General features: G+C 52.5%; 1 protein-coding gene across 1 annotated transcript in view; it reads left to right on the top strand.

Moving 5' to 3' along the window:
- Positions 1-2,090: 2,090 nt before the first annotated feature.
- Positions 2,091-23,762, top strand: part of ATP9A (ATPase phospholipid transporting 9A (putative)) — a 123,849-nt gene continuing 102,177 nt past the window's right edge. The window contains exon 1 of the mRNA XM_025001333.2: positions 2,091-2,231. Within this exon, the coding sequence (XP_024857101.1) occupies positions 2,164-2,231 (68 nt within the window). The 5' untranslated portion in view covers positions 2,091-2,163. The remainder of the gene's footprint in view (positions 2,232-23,762) is intronic.

Here is a 23,762-nt window from a genome sequence, read left to right as displayed (position 1 = left end):
CTCCAGGGGATCTTCCTGATGCAGGGATCCTTTACCATCTGAGCCACCAGGGAAGCCCCCCATTTTACAGATGAGGAAACTGAGGCCCAACTGTTTGTAAGTTGCCTCTGGTTCTACAGTTGTGAGGTGCTGAAGTGATACAGGATTTCAGATGAAGGGCCACTATTATTACTCTGTACCCTAGACAGTGAGGGCACAGCCTGGTGAGTGAAGGCGGCCAGAGGTGGGCGCCCCGAGGACCAGAGGGAGCTGGAAGGTGTTTGAGATCAGGATTCGTAGTTGCCTGGAAATGTCAGGATCACTGGTTCCACTGGTCACTGGAGGGCATCTTTCCTTCCTCTGGAGCAGAGAAGACCAGGCCTGGGAGCCCAGTCTTGTTCCTTCCTAACCACGTTGCTTTGTGCAGGCCGCTCTGAGTGTCTTGTTTCCTCATCTGTGAAATGGGTGTGCTCATTTAGACTCAGCTGGCAGGGCTGCTTGGAGGATGAGATAAGGGATTCCATGGCGTTTTAGGTGCTTGATAAAAACACGAGCTAGCGTTTATTGGCTCCCAGCTGTGTGGGGGCCCTTGGATTAAAGGGCCATGATCTCTTTGGTCTTTTCTGTCCCCTTGTGTGGTGGTGGAGTGGAGAAGAGGCCTTGAGGTGGGTGGGGTTTGAGAGGGGACCTCTGGGGAGCAGGTGGGAGAGGGTGGGGCCCCCTCTGATGCCATAATTGGTGGGTCAGGGTGTTTACATTGCCTCCACTCCATAAGCCTTTCCTGAGAGTTGGCTGTGCATGCTGCCGTGTGCCTGGCACCGTCCTGCACGACGCAGAGCAGATCAGGTCTGTTAGCCAAAGAATGCCGTTTCCCCTTCAAAGGTGCAATACAGCAACCTCTAGCGACATGCTGTTCTTGAGGAACTTCATCGGGACATGAGATAAGTCACACTTCTTGGTTTGGTATCCGCCTTCCTTCACTCAGGGCCCCGGACACAGATGCTTGGTGGCTTTGCCCTTATTCATAGCAAACGAATTAAAAGGCACCCACATCCCACATCAGATGTGTTAGGTGTAGCTACTTAAAATTTCCCTTTAGTTGCAGTAGGTTAGTTAACACGGTGTTACACTTTGGGGTTCTTTCATTACACGTGGATTTTTAACTTCCCTCCCTCCTTCCTACACCACTGTTCGTTTTCTTTCTGTTCTTAAATTTTTATCGGGGTCCTTGGAAAGTGAGTGGATCCTGGACACTGGGAGAGGAGGTAGGTGTGGACGCGGGTCTGGGCGGAGGAGTCACTGTGTGTGTCTCAGTGTGGTTGAATGTGTCTGTGTGACAGAGCACACGTGTCAGCCCCAGAGGCAGGTGAGGGGTGAGTGTGAGATGGAGGGTGTGCAGGTGTGTGAGTGCACACTGTGATGGGGAATTTCAGGATCCAGGTGGGAGAGTGAGGGGCCAGCGATGGTGAAGGATGGTGGCTGAGGGAGTCTGGAGAGCACTGAGGCAGTGTGTCCCTGTGATTGTGATTCCTAGGGGCTCACGTGGGTGAGGTCCAGGATGGACAATGGGTGTGCGGGTGGCAGGGTGTGTGCTTGTGCGGGTGAGCGAGAGTGACTGAATGTCAGATGCTGGTAGGGAGGAGCGGGTGAGAATGTGTGTGTGTGTGTGTGGCTCGCGTGTGAGTGTGCAAGAGTGAGCCCGTGAGAGGATGGATGCGGTGTGAGCTTGGTGGCGTGTGCGTGTGCACACAGGCGGGCATGTGCGGGTGAAAGTGGCGTGCGCGGGGGCGGGGGGAGGCCGGGCGCGCGCACGCGGGGCGTGGGCGGGGGGCGCGCGGCCGGGTGGGCGCTCGTGGGGGGCGCGCGGCGCGGGCCGGGGGCGGGGCCTCTGCGGCGGCCGCGCGCGGGCCCGGCGGGCCGCCCCCCGTGGCAGGCGCGGCGCGGGCGGGCGGGCGGCGCGCGGAGCTCGGGCCCATGGTGCGCCCGTGTCCGTCGGTCGGGCCGCGCGGGCGGCTCCGCGCGTGGCCCGGCGCTCGCGAGCTCGCCCCGTCGCTGCGGGCCCGGCCCGCCCGCTGCCGCCGCCTCCTCCCCCGGGGCGGCGCGGCGCCGGCGGGCGGTGGCGCGGAGGCCGGACCGGGCGGCGGCCCAGGCTGCGCTGGGGGCGCGGCGGTCAAGGCGGGCGACATGACGGACAACATCCCGCTGCAGCCGGTGCGCCAGAAGAAGCGGATGGACAGCAGGCCCCGCGCCGGGTGAGCGGGGCGCGGGCCGGCCGCCCTCCTTTGTCCGCGCGCGGCCGCAGCCCGGCGCCGGGCGGGGCGGGCCGGGCCGGGCCTGACAGGTCGGCCGGCGCCATGAGCCGGCGGCCGAGCCCGGGGAGGGGCGGGCGGGGAGCGGTCCGGCTCCGCTCGGCCCGGCCCCGCGGCGCGATCGCGTCCCTTTCGGGCCCGAGCGCCCGGCTACCGGGCACCTCTGCCCGCCTTGCTTTAGGCACCGCGGGAGGCCGGGCCCGCCCGGCGCTGTGGACCTGGGATCAGCCTCGCCTTCTATCCATTTTATTGTTTCCTCATTACGCCTTGTCTTCGTAATTCCGATTTGGTCAATATCGAACCTCGCTCTTCGCCTGGAACCGCCCTCGGGAGCCGGGAAATTCTCGGCTGGCATTGCCCCCGCCGCAGACCCGCCGCGGGGTCCCCGCCCGGCCCCGGCTGGACCGCTGGAGGGCGAGAGCAGCTCCTGCTGGTCGCCTGCACCCCCTCCCCGCGGTCCCCACAATTTGAGGAAGGAGCCTTGCCCGGCAGGGGCGGCGGCTGCCACCTGCTGTACCCTTCCGCAGAGGCAGGGCCCTGGGCCGCCTCGTGAGGGTTGCACTCACTCGGAAAGCGGAGGCGCGGGTGTTTTGCGCCCTGACAGCTTCCCATTGGGAGGAGGGCGCTGACCTGTTGAGGTTTTAAGGGGCTGTGGCATCACCGGGGCAGAGTTAACCTGGGGAGAGGGTGCGGGGGGAGGCGAGCTGGTTAAAATGCCGATTCCTGGCCCGCCCGGGCCCGCCGGTGACTGCTTGGGGTGGGACCTGGAAGCGTGCATTTCCCGAGGCTGCCCAGGTGGGGCTGCAGTCGCCGGAGAAGGCAGCTGGGCGGGGCCGGGCCCCGCGGGCAGCCCTGCGCTTTGGCGTCGGGTTCTCCCCGCGCACTCCCGGGTGGCGGCCGCTTTGTGCGGCGTCGGTTGCTTGATGCAGGGGCGTGGGCCGGATGAACCCCTAGGGTGACTTCACTAGGTGTCAGTGGGATTTTTTGAAAAGTGGGGGAAGGGATGATGCCAGCTGCCATTTTGTGGGGTCTTTGTCCCCAGTCTTCCTTAAACCTTCCGGGGAGGAGGCCCCGTTGGTAGAAGACAGGCCCAGCGGGGTCAGGGCCCACTGCGAAGATGCTGCAAAACGCAGACTGAACTCAGGATCTCTGAGCCAGAGGTGGACTGCCCTCCACAGCTTTCTTCACTTTTGTCCTACGTTTTAGTCCCGACCTCTCGAGGCTAAAGAACGGTGACAGCTTGAGCCCTATGCCTGGAGGAGGGCCTGCGCGTAATAACACCCTCAGTGAATATTTTAATGAGTTTATAAGATCAGTGGACTCTGAGGACTCGAGTTATTAATTCATGCAACAGTTATAAAAATGCCTACTGTGTGTGGAGGCTGTGCTGGGAGATGGGTGCAAAGCTGAATTAAACAAGCCCTGACCAGAGGTGTGGGCCTCCTGTCGCTGCTTGTGCATTGGAATCACCCTGGCAGCTTTAACAATTACCATTCCTGCCGCGGTTTTGACCTTTGAAATAAAAATCTGGAGTGGGACCTTTATCTTTATCTGTCTTATCTGCCTTATTTTTTCATGGCTCCCTGGATGGTTTTAATGTGTCCGCATAGTTGAGAACCTCCCATTCAGTGCAAGAGAGAAAATGCAAATAATTATTTAAAAGTGATGATTACCATGGGAGAAATATGCATCCTTAGCATAGGGGCCCAGACGGAGTGTGCCAACAGTTAGGAAAAAAGGTTTCTGTTTAGTATTGGAGTGGAGGATTGCTTCTCCTTTGGAATTTGCTACCTGGGAGCTAATTTATTTCCTCAACAGTGACATGGATTCAAATTCAAGTCAGGTCTCTGGAATTCCAGGTGTTTGCATATATGTTCTTCTATTTGCATTTTTAGGAGTAGCCGTGTCAAGTTGGGGATCTTGGTATCTGGAAACACTTTTGGAAAGCCTTCTTGTAATTTAAGGGTGGGAGGTGAGGTAAAGAAATAAGAAGCAAACATATTTGTGATGGTCAGACTCTCTGCTGGGCACTTGAGGTAAATGCATACTTAATTGCTCAGTTGTGTCTGAGTCTTTGCAACCCCTGCCAGGCTTCTCTGTCCATGGAATTTTCCAGGCAAGAATACTGGAGTGGGTTGCCATTTCTTGCTCCTGGGAATCTTCCCAATCCAGGGATCAACCTGAGACTCCTGTGTCTCCTGCATTGGCAGGTGGCTTCTTACCACTGCGCCACCTGGGCTGTGTTTAAATCCTCATAACCACTGTGTGAATTTTTGGAGTTAGTTTCTTCATTTTATACGTTCCGTGATGCTAAATAATTTGTTGGAGATCATAGGGATAGTCAGTGTGGGGGGATGGATTTGAACCTGATCAACTCTTTTTATCTAATGGCTCTAAGCTGTAGGATGGTTGGAGGATTTTGTGGTTAAAGAAACCAAAAACCTAGGTGCCACAGGCCCCAGGAGACAGAGTATAATTAGTGCTGGGATCACTCAGCATATGCCAAGACATGCAGTTGATTTGCTGGAGGAATCCCGTAGCCCCAAAGCTCTTTTCTGTCTTGAGAAAGTTACCACATCCTGATGTTGAGAAAACTATTGCAGTGGCTTTGTTAGGACATGAGCGTTTGCCTCACATCTCTGGAAACCTTTTTTCTGACATCATGTGCTTTGGTTCTGGCTAAGTGAAATCCTCCTCCTGGTGAAACTGGTTAGGAGCATGGGCGCAGGATTGGAGAACTGCGTGCAAGCCTAGGTTTTGCCACTCAGTAGCTGTGTGACTCGGGGGAAATTACTTAACCTCTCTGGGTTTTAGTTCTTTCACCTGTAAAGAGGGACTAACAGTAATTCTGTGTGTGTGCTTATGTGCTCAGTCGCTCAGTCATGGCCGGCTCTTTGCACCCCCATGGACTGTAGCCCTCCAGGCTCCTCTGTCCATGGGATTCTCCAGGCAAGAACACTGGAGTGGGTTGCCATGCCCTCCTCCAGGGGATCTTCCCAACCCAGGTCTCCAGCATTGCAGGTGGATTCTTTACCATCTGAGCCGCCAGGGAACCCCGTAATTATGTGTACCTCCTAGGATTGTTTGAGACTTAATCCATCATAAATTTGGAACACTAAGCACTCAATACATCTTAGACATTTGCTGGGCCAAATAGTGATAATTAGATTTTGTGTGAGGTTTGCCTTTGGTAGTTTCTGGAACGCTCCTTTGAGAAGAAGGACTTTTGATGGTGGGAAGTTGAGAAATATAGACTTCATTGCTGTTTCCTGATCAAATCCAGGAAATGATTAACCACATAAATGATTCCAGCCAGATAAGTAGGTGCCCTGGTGTGATAGGTAGAGAGCAGGTTGGGCAGAACTGAGACTTTGCCTTTCCTGAGTAATGATAAGGGCTCTCATGGCCAAATTGGACAGGATGCTTTGACTTTTCCATGTATTTGGACTTGGGGAACAAGGAAATTTTGGATGTGAACTGAATTAAGAAACAGCTGACTATTTACAGTTTACTTCAGCTTTTTTTGGGGGGGGCACACAACTTTATTGGGGTTTGTGGCTTCCTGGTGGCTCAGACGGTAAAGAAACCGCCTGCAGTGCAGGAGTGCTGTGTGCTCTGCTTAGTCGCTCAGTCTGTCCGACTCTCTGCGACCCCGTGGACTGTAGCCCGCCAGGCTCCTCTGTCCATGGGATTCTCCAGGCAACAATACTGGAGTGGGTTGCCATTCCCTCCTCTAGGGGATCTTCCCGACCCAGGGATTGTACCCGAATCTCCTGCGTCTCCTGCATTACAGGCAGATTCTTTACCTACTGAGCCATGGGGGAGCCCTTCCCTGGTGGCTCAGATGGTAAAGAATCAGCCTGCAATGCGGGAGACCCAGATTCAATCCCTGGGTCGGGAAGATCCCCTGGAGAAAGGAATGGCTACCCACTCTAGTATTCTTGCCTGGAGATTTCCATGGACAGAGGAGCCTGGCGGGCTGGAGTCAGTGGGGTCAAAAAGAGTCGGACACGACTGAGCGACTAACACTTTGAACCCATGGCTTCAGTGACCTTCAAGTCCTTCTGCCGTCTTCCTGAGTCCTCTCAGCCTGGCTCCCACCTCGAGCCGGTCTTCCTCCAGTGTTCCCATGCACGGAGAATGGTGTGCCAGCTCTTCAAGGCAAAACCCTGACTCCCAGGATCCGGATGCTGCCTTCAGCCTCCTCTTGCTTTGCTAATCCTTTCTCAGGACCTCCCCCTTTTGCTCCCTGAGTTGCTCTGGAATCTGTTCCTCTCCTTCCGCGTTGCTGCCACTGGCTCAGCCTCCTTGTCTTCATCATCATTGGTTGATACCCTTCATCCAAGCTTTTGATTGTCCAGTGAGGTCTCCACCTCTCAGCCAGAATGTGTGTGCTACGTCGATTCAGTTGTGCCCGACCCTTTGAGACCCTATGAACTGTAGCCCTCCAGGCTCCTCTGTCCATGAGATTGACCAGGCAAGAATACTGGAGTGGGTTGCCACGCCCTCCTCCAAGGGATCTTCTTGACCCAGAGATCAAACCAGCGTCTCCTGCACTGGCAGGCAGGCTCTTTACCACTGAGCCGCCTGGGAAGCCCAGATATGGCCAGATGCTTTGATTGTGGGCATGTTCTGCTCAAAGCCCTCCAGGGACCCATCTTACTAGGCGCTTTGGCCCTGCGCTGTCCAGCACGGCAGTCACTAGCCTCCTGTTTAAATTCCGGTTTAGAATAATTAAAACTAGATTAAAGTTTCAGCCCCATGTTTCAGCGTCCAGTCCCCACACGGCCAGCGCCTGCTGTACAGGTTGGCCCAGAGACCAGCAATCCCGCCGTTACCCGAGGTGCTGTCGAACGGCGCTGCCAGGACCCTTGCCGCCTCCTGAGCTGATCTCAGCGCACTTCGGCCCCTTCCTCCACCGCGTCCAGCCACGTGATCTGTGCTCACTGTCTCCTCCCGGCTCCCTCTGGACGCAGGGCTTCTGCACGTGCTGTCCTCTGCCTGGAAAGTCCTACTCTCCCCTCTTCATCTGGCCGAAGCTCCGTCTTCCGTTAAATCCCACTGAGGCCTCAGGTCCTCAGGGAAGACTTGCCTGATGTCCCCTCTGCAGAGCGGGTCCCATTCTGGGAGCCTCTCGGAGCACCTGCTCCTTTTCTATTTTGCTCAGTTGCAGTTAGACATGTCCTTGTGTGACCCTTCAGCTGGGAACACTGCGGGGCCCTGGCTGGGGACAGGTTAGTCACCATCGCATGGAGCCTGGCACGGAGTAGGTGCCCAACACATCCTTCTTTTTTTTAAGAAGAGAACAAGTCTACACTTTTATTTACTTTTCAATAAGTTTAAATCCTTGAAGGGCACACCAAGAGTCGGATTCTGTGTCCAGTGGCCTTAGCAAAACAAGTTGCTTTGCAATTTGGCACGAACCACGCTGCTGTTTCCACAAGCGTGCTGCCTTTCCCCAGATTACTCTGGTTGTGTCACGTTTTCCTCCCGGAGTTACTGTGCTGTTCTTTGTTTGGTACACATAAGCACGTCTCTTGCCTAGATAGAACTCAGTGTTATCTTGAGCGCGTGTGTGTGTGACTGTGTGTGAGCACGCATGTGCTTGCTCGCTTGCTTGGTTGTGTCCGACTCTTTGGGACCCCATGGACTGTAGCCCACCAGGTTCCTCTGTCCATGGGATTTCCCAGGCAAGAATACTGGAGTGGGGCTGCCCGTTCCTCCTCCAGGGGATCTTCCTGACCCAGGGATTGAACTGGCATCTCCTGCATTGTCAGGGGGATCCTTTCACCACTGAGCCACCTGGAAGCCTAGTATAGCTTCAGTTTTCAGGCTGTGTGCCCCCTCTGGTTCCATAGGCCCCGCTTGTAGCCAGCGAAAATGGCCACGGACCGCAGCCTTGCAGAATGTTTGTCGTTTTACAAGTCCTCCTCCTAGCCGCCTCCACAGGGGCCAAGATGACTGAAAGGGCCGTAAATCCTTGTTGAGAGAAAGCGTGCCTGAAGCAGGTCTCCAGTTTATAAAGAAACGGAGCCGCCTCTGCTGTTGAGAATGGGGCGGGAGGGACCTTCCCAGCTGGTCCAGGCGGAGTCTCGGCGTCCTCAGCTCTACGTCCGAAGGACGCCTGTTGGACGTTCTTGGAGTGCTGCTCACTAACCATCTGCTCCTGTGTTTTCCTTGCTCGGCGGTCTTCCCTGGTTGGGGGGATCAAGTCTGCCTGTCTTAGCCGTGTGGTCTGAAGGCAGGGCTGGAGGTGCCCGAGGGGCTTGTGACGTGAGTGCCAGGAGAGGGGAGTCTCAGGCCAGGAGACTGGGTGCCCTCTGTCTGCCTCTCTCTCCCTCCGCCGAGGGGCGCCAGCCCGTCCGCTCCTGTGATGGGCTCTTGGCTGCCTTGGATGAGAGAACAGCCCGGGCAGGCGTTGGCAGCGGCCCACCCGGAAGCGGCCTTTGTGCCCTCTGCCAGCCCCGCTGCACCGGTGCCATCCACTTCCTGGTACGGCCTCCCTGCCCTGGGCCCGCCCCGGTGCTGACCAAAACCAGACCAGTGCTCCCTGCCCAGGCGGGCACAGGCGGTGACATCAGCTGTGGAATTACACACCAACCCAGGTGGAGATGCTGAAAGGGAGCAAGTGGGCACAGGACCGAGGAAGGCCAGGGCGCCTGCTGCACACCAGCCCCAGGGCAGCAAGGCGGCCCTTTGAGCTTGACCTCTGGCCCCCATGCGTGCAGTCAGTGGGAAGGAGGAGCCAGGGTCACAGGGTATGGAATAAGCCATCTTCAGACTTTTTGGGCTGTTACTTTTCAGCGTAGAAAGTTCTTTCAATATTTCTACCCAGGTGCAAATGATGGAAGTCACTCGTGAGGGCTGTCCAAACATGATGGCCACCTTTGGGAGTGGCCATGGAGTGGCTCGAGCTTCACTCCCGAAAGCGACTGGGCTTTGGTTTAATTTGGAAAGAAGAAAACCCATCGTAGCATATCTTTTTGATGACTTTTACTGAAAGGGAGAGAATGTGCTTAGTCACTCAGTCCTGTCTGACTCTTTGTGACCCCAAGGACTGTAGCCCGCCAGGCTTCTCTGTCCATGGGATTCTCCAGGCAAGGATACTGGAGTGGGTTGCCATGCCCTCTTCCAGGGGATAGTCTCAACCCAGGGACTGAATCCAGGTCTCCTGCATTGCAGGCGGATTCTTTACTATCTGAGCCACCAGGGAAGCCCAAGAATACTGGAATGGGTAGCCTGTCCTTTCCCTAGGGGATCTTCCAGACCGGGAACGGAAGGAATCAGGGTCTCCTAAATTGCAGGCAGATTCTTTTCCAGCTGAGCTACCAGGAAAGTCAAAGAGAATGGTGCTGATTTTTTTTAAAGTGAGCTTTTGCTGAATTTATGTGATTTTGAAAGATTGATTTACACATTCAGAGCTTGGCCTGTGGAAAGCATCACCAAAGATCGCTTTAGGTGGCTCAGGGCCAAACATTGAAAGGCTTGCAATTATGTTTATGGTTCCTTCTGTTTATGCCAAACGATACTTGTCTTCTTTTTGAAGTAGTGATAGGAGGTTGCCTTTCTCATACGTTTCAGTAAAAAAAACACAGAGTCGGTTTAGACGTATGAAGTCAGTAGTAGTTGGGGAGCTTTGTAGATGTGCCCGCGTCATGGCTGACATTTAGGAAGCGCTGGCCTGTGCTGACATGGTGCTCTTGGTCTAAAAATATAATGGTATTGTTACAAAGGGGAAAGAAGAGGGATAAGCTGGTTGTGCTAATAGAGTTAAAATTCTAAAAAATTTTTTTTCTAATTTTATTGAAGTATAGTTGATTTACAATGTTGTTAGTTTCTGCTTTATAGTAAAAGGATTCTGTCATGTATTATGCATTCTTTTTCATATTCTTTTCCATTATGACTCTGTACAGAATATAGTAGGACCTTGTTTATCCATCCTGTGTATAATTGTTTGCATTTGCTAATCTCAAACCTGGCTTCCCTGGTGACTCAGTGGTAAAGAATCCACCTGCCAAGACAGGAGGCCTGTGTTTGATTTCTTGGTCAGGAAGTTCCCCTGGAGAAGGAAATGGCAACCCACTCCAGTATTCTTGGGCTTCCCTTGTGGCTCAGCTGGTAAAAAATCCACCTGCAATGCGGGAGACCTGGGTTCAATCCCTGGGTCGGGAAGATCCTCTGGAGGAGGGCATGGCAACCCACGCCAGTATTCTTGGCTGGAGAATGCCCATGGACAGAGGAGCCTGGCAGGCTACAGTCCACGGGGTCGCAAAAGAGTCGGACACACTGAGCGACCAAACAACAAACCACAGCGATCCGAAATCCCCAAGCCGCCCTCCCGCACCACCCCCCCACCCCGTTGGCAGCCGCAGACTGTTCTGTCTGTGGGTCCGTTTGTGTCTCATGGATGCTCCTTTAGATCATACTTTAGATTCCACACGGAAGCGACATCATGTGTTCGTCTTTGTCTGACTTACTTCACTTGGAATGGTACCTCTAGGTGCGTTCATGTTGCTGCAGGTGGCATTATTTCATTCTTTTTTCCCATGGCATGGGGGATCTTCCCCAGCCAGGGATCCAGCACGTGCCCCCTGCATCGGAAGTGCAGAGTTTTAACCACTGGACCACAGGGAAGTCCATTTCCTTCTGTTTCATGGCTTAGCCACGTCACTGTGTTTGGTTCCACATCTTCTCTATCCACTCTCCTGTTGATGGGCAAACGTTTAGGCTGCTTCCACGTCTTGGCTGCTGTGAACAGTGCCGCAGGGGACTTTGGAGGTGCGTGTATCTCTTCAAATTACCGTTTTGTCCGGGTGCGTGGCCAGGACTGGGACTGCTGAGTCATATGGCAACTCTGTTTTCAGTGTTTAAGGAACCTCCATACTGCTTCCCAGAGCGGCTGCACCGGTTTGCATTCCCAGCAGTGTGGGAGGGCTCCTTTTTCTCCACACCCTCTCCTGCAGTTGTTATTTGTAGACTTAAAAAATCCTTTTTCTTTCGCCAAGTCATCCAGGAAAGAAATGCTTTTAAAACCGTGGTTGGTTTGCCCTGTTGATCGGGGATCTTATCGTTGCTTTAATCATTGTCTAAGGTTTGAGGGGATTGTGCGAAAGGACAGTTGGAAGGGGCCCCATGGAAAGAAAGGCTTCTTGTGTGAACTGGCAGTTGGGGTGAGCTGAAGGCTGTTACCTCCTTCCCCTTAAATCTCTGTGGCGTTTGCCCTGTGTCGGGGCGGAGCCTGCTGGCTGCCCTGCCTGAGAAAGAAGCTGCCTGCGGAGGGAGCAGTGCCCTCCCCGTGGAGCCGGGCCTGGCAGGGCGCCTCCCTCTGCCCGGCCATCTGCTGGGCCACGGATGAAGTCGGGTTTGGCCAGGTTAGACGTCAGGGTTTGGCTAGCCCTCAGCCTCCGCCCCGTCGACGTCTTCGGTTTGACAATTCTCTACCGTGGGGGCCTGTCCTGTGCGTTGTAGGAGTTTGGGCAGCAACCCTGGCCTCCACCCTCTGGAGGCCAGTAGCCCTCCTATAATCTAGGGTCCCCCAGCTGGGACAGCCCGAAGGGCCCCCAGATGTTGCCGCGCCCCCCGGGGGTGGGGGAGTAGGAGTGGGCAGGACCGCCGCGGTTAGGAACCCCTGGATGAGTGGAATGTACGTGTTCTGTGAATGGCCGTGGCCTTTGTTGTCCTTAAGGTGAGTCATCGTCTCTTTACAGAAATAAAAGAAAAACCCGTTGGGCAAGAAATTCACGTTTGGACCATGTTCTCAACTCTGAGTTCAGCTTCTCGACTAAGGAAGCCTTGAGCTGTTGGAATAGAGCATTTGAGAAGTATTCTGGGCTGATGTGTATCCCTGGTCGAATTTACACACCAGGGTCCTAACTGTGCATCTTTTAGAAAGTACTGTGTTTGCACACAGGGCCTTTAGAGAGGGGATCAAATTACAGTGAGTCATCACGGCGAGCCCGTAACCAAGCTGAGTGGTGGTCTAGGAAGAGGAATTTAGGATGAGAGGAGAGACACCAGGGACGAGACGACAGGCCACGAGGACCCAGGACAGAGGTGGCCGTCGGCACGCCAAGGAGCGAGGCCTCCGAAGGCACCAAATCTGCTGACACCTTGATCTGGGACTTTGCAGCCACCAGAATGATCAGAACATAAATTTCTGTTGTTTAACCGCCCAGTCCGTGGTGTTTTCGTATGGCCGCCTAAGAAGGCTTAATGCAGGAAGCGTCTCCTGGTTATTTGTAGGTGAGGAGTCTCTTGGTGTCAGTGGTAAACTTTTATTTTAAACCGATGGATGAGTTCTTCAGTGATTTTCTTTAGACAGTCCAGTCTCCCTAAGCGTATTGCAAGGTCATGTGTGCTAGAGCTGAGTACCACCCGCTCCCGTAACCTAAAGCACACCCCGCGTGCTCCCCAGGGAGGAGGCACCGGTTCCAGATGTTTCCTTGTGTTTACAGAGTTTACGGTGGTCACATTTCCAGGTTGTGCTTTGGATGGTTGGTTTGTTAATTCGGACTGTGCTAGATTAGTCTGATGAGGAGTATAATAGTTGCTCACCCCAATGTGTGCTGATTGGGCTTCCCTGGTGACTCAGCTGGTAAAGAATCTGCCTGTGATGCAGGAAACCTGGTTTGAACCCTGGGTCAGGAAGATCCCCTGGAGAAGGGGATGTCTACCCACTCCGGTATTCTTGGCCTGGGGAATCCCATGGACAGGGGAGCCTGGCGGGCTACAGTCCAGGAGGTCCCAAGGCGTCGGACACAACTCAGCAGCTAGCACACTATTGGGCTTTTCTGTAAGGGCTTGCGGATACAGATGAGCGAACTTTTTGGCTAAGCCAATACGTGCGTTGCTTCTGGCGGAAGCAGAGAGCAGAAATGATGTGACGGGGAACTCTTAGGAACTTCAGATTATCCCAGTGATTGTGAATTCTTCAGAAGCGCGGTTTCTGTTTTCTGGGTTAGTTTGCATGTTGATCCGTATTTTCCTGATTCACTCTGTGTGAGGGAGACGTTCCTGGTAATGGAGGCAAAGGGCAGAACACGTGTTTCTACAACGTCTGGACTCACCCTGTGAATGCCTTTTAGCTTGAGCAGCCAGTCCCCAGGGAGGGCCAAAGAAAATGTAAAACTGGAGAACTGCCCCACCATCCTGTTCTTCCCTCTTTTTTTGTTCTCCAGATTAAAGGCAATTTGAGACTCTCATAGAAGGGATGACACAATTGTGTCCGGCTAAGTCAAAGGACCAGGAAGTAAACAGATAAGGCCACTTGTCCCACGGGCAGGGCTTTTTTTCCCCCTAAATCACCTGATTAAAAACTATGCATATATACACACAGGGAAGTGCGTAAATCTTAAACGCACAGCTTGATGAGTTTTCATGAAGTGAACACACCCCTGTAACTGGAGGTGAGTAAATAGGCTGTGACCTCAGAAGCCTCCCCTCCTCACCTTCCTCCCCCGTCCCATCGGCATCCTGACTTCTAACAGCAGAGACTGGGCCTGTTTCTGACCTACAGGTGAATGTGGTCATGGAGCGGGCACCCATTTGTGCCAGTTAATTCTCGCTGCGTCTGTTGTTCGTAAGGGGTGACCACGCTGCCGTTTGTTAGAGTTTGCTCACTTCTGTTGCCAGATGAAGTCGGTGTAGGAATAAGTCATTGATCTGTGAACAAGGAGGGGTTTAGGAGTGTCGACCCTCAAACAGTCAACAGTCCAAGGACTGGGCTTGCTATCTTTGCCTCAAAACAAAAGAATTGATAAATGACTCACCCAAGGGCAGAAGCTGAAACAGTTTGGATAGAATCAGGACTCAAACCCTAGTTCTTTTTTTTTTTTTTTAACTCTTTGTTTTGTTTGGGAGTAGAGAATCTGCCTGCAGTGCAGGAGACCCAGGTTTGATCCGTGGATCGGGAAGATCCCCTGGAGAGGGAATGGCAACCCTCTCCAGTATTCTTGCCTGGAGAATCCTGTGAACAGAGGAGCCTGGTTCTTCTCAGATATATTCTTGGAAGCAGCTTGGTCTTTCTTTCTTTTTAACGTGGCCATGAGGCATATGGGATCTTAGTTCGCTAACCAGGGATCAAGCCCATGCCCCCTGCATTGGAAGCTCGGGGTCTTAACCACTGGACCACCAGGGAAATCCCTTTTTTATTTTATTTTTTTGCATTTCTTAGTTTACATTTTTTTTTTAAGAATCAAAGTACCATTGGTTTCTCACCTTATGTGTTTCCTGGGAGCAACATGTTATTTCTGCTTCTGTTTTCTCTACAGCCAGAGACCCCTCCTTAAGGGCAATAGTAAAACAGTCTCAGTTGTATTTTAATTGTAAAGTCAGTGCATGTGTATTAAAGAAGAATTGGAGAACAGAGAAAGCTATTGACTGAGATGCGGGTGTTAACTTCTCCGTTCAGCGGCGCCGCAGTTAGCGCAGACCTTTCGGCAGACGCTGTCTTCTCCCTGTCTTGTTTCGTGTGGACATCGTTTGGTGAGTTAGACCCATGCAGCACATGTGCTTTTATTCCCATTTTTTCTCACCCAGCATTTTAATGTAAAGCTTTTGTTTGGTGTCCTGACGTGCTTTGTAAACGGCACTTTCAGTGGCAACCTGCTGTCTCTTTGAGGAGGCATCTTTAATTCACATAACCCAGGACCCCTGGATGCTCACAAGCTGGTTCTTACCGTGTTGTCACTTTATATTCTGAACGCTGGCCCTCCAGAGCAGAGGCACCCTGCACCCGCGGAGGCCCAGGCCTGGGTTGCCGTGACCTCGTGTTTGCTGCGTGACTGGAGATGCCCCCGTTTCGGTCCACCTGGCCGCTCCCTGATGCGGCCCGCGATCTCTCATGTTTCCAGGCTGTTGCGTTAACTGGGGTGGACCTTTGTCAGACAGGCGCTGATCGCCCCTAGACAGCCGGGGGGTGTCCGGGGAGCCCGGGCTCGCTGGAGAAGAGCCCCTGTACCGCCGCCAAGGGTGGCTGCCAGGCCCTGCGGGGACCTGCCTGACCTGCCCAGAGCCCCCCCCCACCGGCTCCCACATTGGAGACTTCTAAACACTAGCATTTAATTGTTTTCCAGTATAAAAGTAATAATTTCTGTTAAAGAAAACTAGTGGTTTCTCTTATAGAAGAATTAAAGATGCAGTAGCTGCAATTTAAAGCCCAACTTCCTGTTAATACTAGGTATGTTTCCTTCTGGGCTTCCCTGGTGGCTCAGTGGTAAAGAATCTGCCTGCCAATGCAGGATACACAGGTTCTATCCCTGGGTTGGGAAGATCCCCTGGAGAAGGAAATGGCAACCTGCTGCAGTGTGCTTGCCGGAAAATCTCAAGGACAGAGAAGCCTGGCGGGCTACAGTCCATGGGATCACAAAAGAGCTGGACATGACTTATTGCCTCAACAAGATATTTCCTTCTGATCTACACTTTTATCAGATGGCTACTGCTGCTGCTGCTGCTGCTGCTAAGTCGCTTCAGTTGTGTCCGACTCTGTGCGACCCCAGAGACGGCAGCCCACCAGGCTCCTCCATCCATGGGATTTTCCAGGCAAGAGCACTGGAGTGGGGTGCCATTGCCTTCTCTGCAGATGGCTCTTAGGTGACATTATTCCATTTGGTTTGCTGTTAGAAAAGAAAACTTAGTACGTAGAGGCAGTCTTGATGCATGAATTTTTGCTACCCCTTGGGCAGCTTTCATGGGCTCACATCCCCAGGTCTCTGGGTTAGATGGAGCTCGTGAGTACTCAGGGGCTCTCACCATGTCTTAATCACTGAGCTACTCTTCTGGAAGGGCTTTGCTGTGTTACACCCTGGAAAAGCCAGAACGGCCCCTCCCAGGTCAGGAGATGGGCGGTGGCCTCCTCCAATCATTTACATTTTTCCTTTTGCCGAGTGCATACCCACGAGATTGGGAAAGTTTTAAAAAAGGAGAGAAAAAGAAGAGGAAAAGTTTTTCCTTTCTCTGTTTCTGAGTGTCTGAGATGGATGGAGCTGGAGGGCAGGGGGCCTGCAATTGACTGCCCGTGGCACATTCTGTGTATGGACTGGGGCCCGACCGCCTCGGGATGGTGCATTTGGTGGTCATGAGACATTCAGTATTTGCTGAGTGAATAAAAGTCCTTGTAGATCAGTTTCTCCTGACAGAGCTGCGTGCAGACATCACGTCTGATACAGTTTCTCCTGACAGAGCTGCATGCAGACATCATGTCTGCCACCCTGCAGAGAGAGGAGCCCCAGTCCTGTTCCCGGGGGGCAGCAGCATCAGGAGAGGTGTGACTGTGTCCCCCTCAGACCAGCCCCTCCACCCCCTGGTTCCAGAAGTCGACTCCCCCCAAGCGACAGGTGCTGTAACAATCTGGCGTTTTACAGGTGCCCTTGGAAGCTTCACTTGTGGCCATGCGGGGCTGTCTCAGCACCAAAGGCACGCCTGGTGGGCAGCGCAGCCTCTGGGCTGCAGTCCAGGCCTCCAGGGGGCAGGGGAGGAGCCAGGCTGGGAGGAAGGAGGCTTCCTGGTAGAGGTGCTGGCTCCCCGAGGCCAGGCTCCGCTGCCCAGGACCCGGAGGGGCCCAGAGCCTGGATGCGAGCGGGGATGCCTCTCTCTGGCCCTGTGACTCTGGCGGGGTGAGTTCAGCTCTCTGAAAATGGGCATCGTGATGGCACTGCTCAGGGGGTGTGAGGACCGGATGAGCTGATGTCTGTCGTGTGCTTAGGCCTCAGTGTGTGGCCCATGGCAAGGGCAGGAGCAGAGATAGCCACTATCAAGGCTGACCTCGGAGGAAGGAGCCAGCAGGGGGTGGGCAGCGGCCTTTGGGACCCGCATGCGTCCTGCTGTGCCTCCATCGTTGAGTTCTGGTGGTCTGGACAATCCAGGCATGACTCTTGGAGTCTTTGGTAGCGTGAGGTCTCCAAAGGCGGGTTCTGGGATCTGTCTGCTAAAGCCACAGTCCCCTCAGCCCCCTCCAACTGCAGGACTCAGTGCAAGATGGGGAGCAAGGAAGGCATGCACGTTGATGGCTTCTGCCGGCGTCCAGCGCGCACCGAGAGCTTTCTGCACGTGCTCGCTTGGAGTTCTGCCCTCTGGGGACTTGCCTTCCGTGTCATCACTTAACTCCATTCAGTTCTCTGGGATCATGTGGTCCCTGCTGTGTGCCTGGCTCTGCCTGGGGGCGGCTGCACTCAGACCTCTTCTGGAACCTGTGAGCAGATGGCCTAGCTCAGTGTCCATGCGTGAGGTCAGGTCCCTGCGTGCTGGGGGCCTGGGGCGTGTGGAGGGCTTCCCAGCAGAGCGACCGAGCACCTGCCGTATGCCAGGCCTGGGGCGGGAGGTGAGTAGAATCTGGTCTCCGACCCACAAGCTTGGGGCTGAGATTTTGGCTCCAGACTGAGAGCTGTGTGCTGTTTTGCAGCAGGCTGGCTTTTTGGTTTGTTTTGTTTTTAAATGTAAGAAGTTTAATCCGTCACAGTCATGTAGTTCAGTGTTGAAAGGTGCAGAAGTGTGTGCATTGCAAACCCAGCCTGCTGCCCACCTGCGCCGTTCAGCTACCTGGTGCCCTTCCCCAGGCGAACGCTCGTCAATTTCTTCAGTGTTGTTCTTTAACCATTGATGAAAACAGTACAGGTATTTTGTATCTAGCTAAAGAAATGCACATAGATTTTTCCCTTTTTTATTCACTTGTTAGTACCCCTTACACAATACAACATACTTTTTTCACTTAACATTATACCCTGGGCTTGTTCCATATCAGTACATGAAAAGCTTCTTCGTTTCTTTAAAAACAGTTTGTTTAAAGTGGCTTCATAGGGTTCCGTTGAATAGATGTACTTTTTTTTAATTTATTTACTTTTGATCGGAGGATAATTGCTTTACAGTATCGTGTTGGTTTCTGCCCTATATAGGCGCGAGTCAGCCGTAGGTTATCTGTGTGTCCCCTCCTCTTGAACCTCCCCCTCCCTTCCCACTGCCCACGCCCTTTGGTTGTCGTTCAGCACCGAATGTGAGCTCCCTGCATCATACAGCAAATGTCCACTGGCTCTCTAATCTCCCATAGGGTCATAGAGACGTACTGTGTTTATTTAACCAGTTTACTGCGGAGCGCTTGCTGTATCCCAGGCCTGGGGTTCAGGTCATTTCTAATGGTTTGCTCGTACTAGTAATATTATGGTGAATGGTCTTTGTGCCCTTTTCTGAACATACGGAATATCTCGAAGGGTAACGGTTGGGTCAAAAGGAATGTCCATTTGTAATTTTGGGAGCTCTTGCCAGGTTGCCCTCCAGGAGGTGATACTGATTTAGGCCCCTCCCCGCAGTGAAAACGCCTGTTTGGCTGTCCTGGCCAGACACAGGTGTTGTTAGGCTCTTTGATCTTGGTCATCATGCTGAGCAGAAAAAAATAATACCTCAGTGTGGTTTTAGTTCTGCCTAGTATTTTAAAATTGAGTCAGTTGCCAACATTTAAACCTGAGGGTTGGCCCCTTAGGGTGTGTGTTTGTCTTGTCTTGAAGAGCTGGAGGGTCTCTTGTGCTCGGCCTGTGCAGAAACATCCTGGAAGGAGCTGCGTCCTGCCCTCGGGGTCTGGGCTTCTCAGGAGCCCTGTCCCACTGGGTCGTGTGTTTATTTTTGTTTGTTTACTCTTTTTTGCCGGGCTTCTGTGGATTTGAGTTTGCCAGTCCTGGTTTAGAGAGAAGCAGGTAAGTTTAAGGGAGAACAGAGTTGCTTCCTCTTTTTGGGAATAGCAGAATGGGTTTCGAAGGATAAGGAGAAGTTGGATGGTGGGCTTGCTCGAGAAAGTCTGGTGTGGGTGAGTCTTGCAGAGGGGTTGGAAGTTGGAGGAAAGTAGACCAGCAAGGAAAGATCTCTCGGAGTTCTGGGGCCCGCCTGTCTTGACTGCAGTCGGTGGCCTGACAGTGAGGACCTGGGATGAACAGGTAAGAGGGATGCACACGGGTTCGTCAGTAGGGAATCATCGTGGGGTGGGATGGACGTGAGAGGCGTCATGCGCCGTGAATAGCCGGAGACCAACAGGAGACGACTTAAGCCATGAGAAATAGGGAGAGAAGAGTGTCTGCCGTCCGTGGCTGCCCCCACCCCCAGAGAACCTGAGTTAATCCCGTGCGTGTGTGTTTTCCAGAATTTTTCCTCATGCATACATCAGCATACATTACTTTCATTAAAACATAGCATAGTAAATTGCCTGTCTTGCGCTTCGTTTTTTTCCTCCCACTTTATCGCTTGGATCTCGTCCAGCCAGCGTGTGCATCCCTCCCTCATTCTGTTCATGCTGCAGGTTCAGTGTCCGGGGGTCCGTCTGCCACGGGCACCTGGTTGTCTTCAGCGTTTTGCTCTCTCTGTGTGTTGCTGCTGTGAGCACCCCAGTGCATTTCCCTTCAGTCACCTTGTACCAATATTTGTGAAAGATGCGTCCAGGGTGGCCTTCTAGGTGAGAGGATCTGGGCTTTACATTTGCAGAAGTTGCCACGTTGACGTGACCTTTTTCACTGATACACAGTAGTCCCACCTTCTCTGAGCTTTTGCTTTCTATGGTTGCAGTTAGGCGTGAGGGACCCAAGAATCTTACGTGGAAAGTTTCAGAAATAAATGTATTGTAAGTTTCACGTTGTCTACCCTTCTGAGTCGCGTGATGAGACCGTGTGTCTTGCTGCTCAGTCCTGCCCTGGACTTGAACATCATCGTTTCTCCCGCCTGTCTGGCCTGGTGGCCACTCAGCCCCCTCTGTTACCAGACCGACTGTATCGCAGTGCTTGTGTTCAAATAACCCTTATTTTACTTAAAAATGGCCCCAAATAATGATGTTGGCAATATGGATATGTCACAAGGAAGCTGTAAAATGCTTCCTTTAAGTGAAAAGGTGGAAAGTTCTTGACTTAAAAAAAAACCTTATGCTGAGGTTGCTAAGATGTACAGTAAGGCTGAATCTTCTGTTCATGAAATTGTGAAGATGGAAAAAGAAATTCCTGCGAGTTTTCATGACTTCAAACTGCAAAGATTACGGGCACAGGGTGTGTGATAAGTACTTAGTTAAGGTGAGAAAGTCATTTAATTCGTACTGTAAGATGTTTTGAGAGAGAGCGCACATTCACATAAATTTTATTGTTTCAATTGTTCTATTATCAGTTACTCTTGTTAATATCTTACTGTGCCTAACTTATAAGTGAAACTTGATCGGCGGGTCTGTTCAGGGAAAGCACAGTGCCTGTGGAGTTTGGAACCACCCTCGGCTTCAGGCACCCACTGGGGGATCTTGGACCGCGTCCCCCATGGATAAGGGGGTAACTGTGGTCTTGCTTCTTCTTCAGACAGTAGCATTCCTGTGGCCAGAGATACTTCAGACTTCAGTGGACTGCTTCCTTCTTTGCATTCTTCTAGATTTTACATTCTCCCAGTTAAAAATTCCCTGTCTCTGGAACAAAGAGCAAGGTTTCCCTTCATGCCTTCCCTTCCATTCCTTCCAGTCCCCCCCACCCCGCCCCGCCCCCAAGTGCTTAACAGTTTGGGTCGGGACCAGCCGTTCAGTATGGCAGCTCCTAGACTCACATGGCTGTTTTTGGTCATTAAATTCACGAACTGAAATTTAAATTTTGTGTTTCCAGTGCTCAGCAGCCGTGTGTGGCTAGTGGCCGCCGTGTGTGACAGTGCAGCTAGGGACTATTTCCCGCATCACTGACACGTAGGGGACAGTGGCCGCCGTGTGTGACAGTGCAGCTAGGGACTATTTCCCGCATCACTGACACGTAGGGGACAGACTCGGGACCGTTCGCATTTTTGTTGCTGTACAGTCGCTAAGTCCTGTCCGACTCTGCGAGCCCATGGACTGCAGCACACCTCGGCAGGCTCCTCTGTCTTCCACTACCTCCCAGAGTTGCTCAGACTCATGTCCCTTGAATCAGTGATGCCATCCAACCATCTCATCCTCTGCCACCCACTTCTCCTTTTGCCTTCTGTCTTTCCCAGCATCAGGGTCTTTTCCAATGAGGCGACTTTTCACATCAGGTGGCCACAGTATTGGAGCCTCAGCTTCAGCATCAGTTCGCCAATGAATATTCACAGTTGATTTCCTTTAGGATGGACTGGTTTGATCTCTTTGAAGTCCAAGGGATCCTCAAGAGTCTTCCTCAACACCACAGTTCAAAAGCATCAATTCTTGGCATTTGGGGCCAGGTTACCCTCTGCACGGGGCCAGCCTGTGCACCCTGGGATGTTCAGTGGCACCCTTGGCTTCTACCCACTCAATGCCCTTAGCCCTTCCCTCCCCTGAACCTGCAGCTGTGATAACCAAACTTCTCTCGAGACGTCGCCAAGTGTCCCCAGAGGCAAACTGACCCCATACTCACATTGAGAACCACTGCTGCTGGCTATTCCTCTGTGCTGCTTTTTAGAAACACTGTGTGTATTTAGTGTACAGTATTATCCAAGTTTCAGATGTACCGTGTAAGGGTTGCAGTCATCTGTAGTTACTATAAAATATTGGCCACATCCCCTGTGTTGTGCAGTATATCCTTGCAGCTAGATGGTAGTTGGTGCCTCTTAATCCCTTTCCCCTCTCTCGCCCCTCTCCCCAGGTACCCACAGTTTGTTCTCTGCATTGCGTTTAATTTTTCCTTGCATTTTTCCTGAATCTGCCCAGTGTCAACACTGAAAAGTCTAGATTTCTGGACTCCGGCTTCAGGGAGGGCGGATACGTCACAAAGTCAATTTAGCAAATATTTGCTGAGTGCCGGCTGCTGGCGGCAGCACCGAGGCGGAAGCGATCGTTTCTTTGGAGGTGGCTCCTTGTTACACGAGTTACCTTCTCCAGAAATGCTGTTCCCTTGGCACGTCCCTCTGTGGTGTTTGCTTTACCCCTTGCGTTTGCCCAGGTTGTGTGAAAGCACTGCACATCTGGCCAGCAGGCTACTGGCCATCAGCGCTTCTGTTTGTTCTAGAGTCAGACCGTAAGAACGTCCCCTTTGGTTTCCCTTCGTTTAAATGGTCTAAGCTGGGAGCAGCGTAAGCTCAGTTATTTCTAGCCTTCCATCTTAACCTAGTTGAATCACTGTTGCTAGTGACAGGCGAGAAACTTTTCATGTGTTTTTTTAATCTGAAAAAATAACTCGAGAAATAATACGTACTGTTAATGGAATGCCTGTTATGTGTTAGGCATTGTCTTATGCCCTTTGTGTATAACGTCCTTAATCCTTTTGATAATTCAGCAAAGCAAGCTTTTTTTAAAATTACTTTTATTATTATTACAGACAGGAAGAGAGGGAAGCATAGAAGATGAATTGTCCAGGGGGGTGCATAGCTGGGGTGGAGCTGGGCTGGGGTTTGCGTGTAGATCTGTCTGGTTTAAAAGCCAGTGTTCAGGGACTTCTCTGGCAGTCCAGTGGTTAAGGCTCCATGCTTCCACGGCAGCGTTCGATCCCTGGTTGGTGAATGAAGACCTGACGTGCCAAACAGCACAGCCAAAAAAAAAAGGCAAGCCGGTGTTTATTACTTCGCCCACGTGGTCCTGCTGTTCTGAAACTGGGACTCCTGTTCCTTCTTTTCCAGCCTCTGTATTAATTTCCCACACTCAGGGGTTCTATCTTGCAACCCCTGTCCCCAGCCTGTCTAGAAGGTGGGATAGGGGCTAATGTGTCTGGGAAAGTGACAGACGGCTCAGTTTGGTGTTGAGAAGCAGCAGCAGGGTGACAGCTGCCCCCACAGCTCCAGGCACGCCCCCCTTGGGCTTCCTGTGGGGCTGACTTCCACCCCTGGACGGATGGGGTGTGGGGCAGCTGCTGGAAAAAGAGCCATGGGTATACATCCAGATGTCAACTGGGGGCCTGGCTGCTCACTGCCTCTTCTGTTTTGACTGATGGGAGGTGCCAGGGGAGGACGTCATCACTTGGAAATTTGCCACCAAGCCCACAGCTTCGCTGCAGGACAGTGGTTCCCCAAATACAGGCAGATGCTGGCTCCAGGTGCTATAGTGGTAATATCTAAGTAATTCAAGGACAGGAAGTAAGTCTCATGCAGACATAAAGTGAGACCCTTAACTTCCCTTTTCAGTTTTCCTTCAATATTTCTAACCCTGTCAGGACCCACTTTTTTTTTTTCTTTTTCTTTTTAATTTATTTTTTTATTGAATTTTGTTGTTTTCTGTCACACCTCTTTTCTTAAACAAAATTTTGGCTGCACTGCACCTTCATTGCAGCCTGCAGGCTCTTCGATGCATTGAGTGAGACTGAGTTGTCCCGTGGAGGGTAGGATTTTTGTTCCTCCACCAGGGATCGAACCCACATCCCCTGCATTGGAAGGTGGATTCTTAACCCCTGGGCCACCAGGGGAGTCCCAGGGTCCACTGTGGAACAGCAGACACTTGCTAATGTCTGTGCAACGAAGAGAGGACGAAGAAGCAGCAGGCTGGAGGCTTAGGGCCCAGGGCCCCTGTATCAGTGGGAATTTAGTAACATTTGCTTCTCCTGATGTGGATTTTGTTGTTTA

Source organism: Bos taurus, chromosome 13 (assembly GCF_002263795.3).
Source record: "Bos taurus isolate L1 Dominette 01449 registration number 42190680 breed Hereford chromosome 13, ARS-UCD2.0, whole genome shotgun sequence".
Classification (NCBI taxonomy): Eukaryota; Metazoa; Chordata; class Mammalia; order Artiodactyla; family Bovidae; genus Bos; species Bos taurus.
The sequence above is the reverse complement of the archived record's forward strand: the minus strand, read 5'-3'. Positions and strand labels throughout refer to the sequence as shown.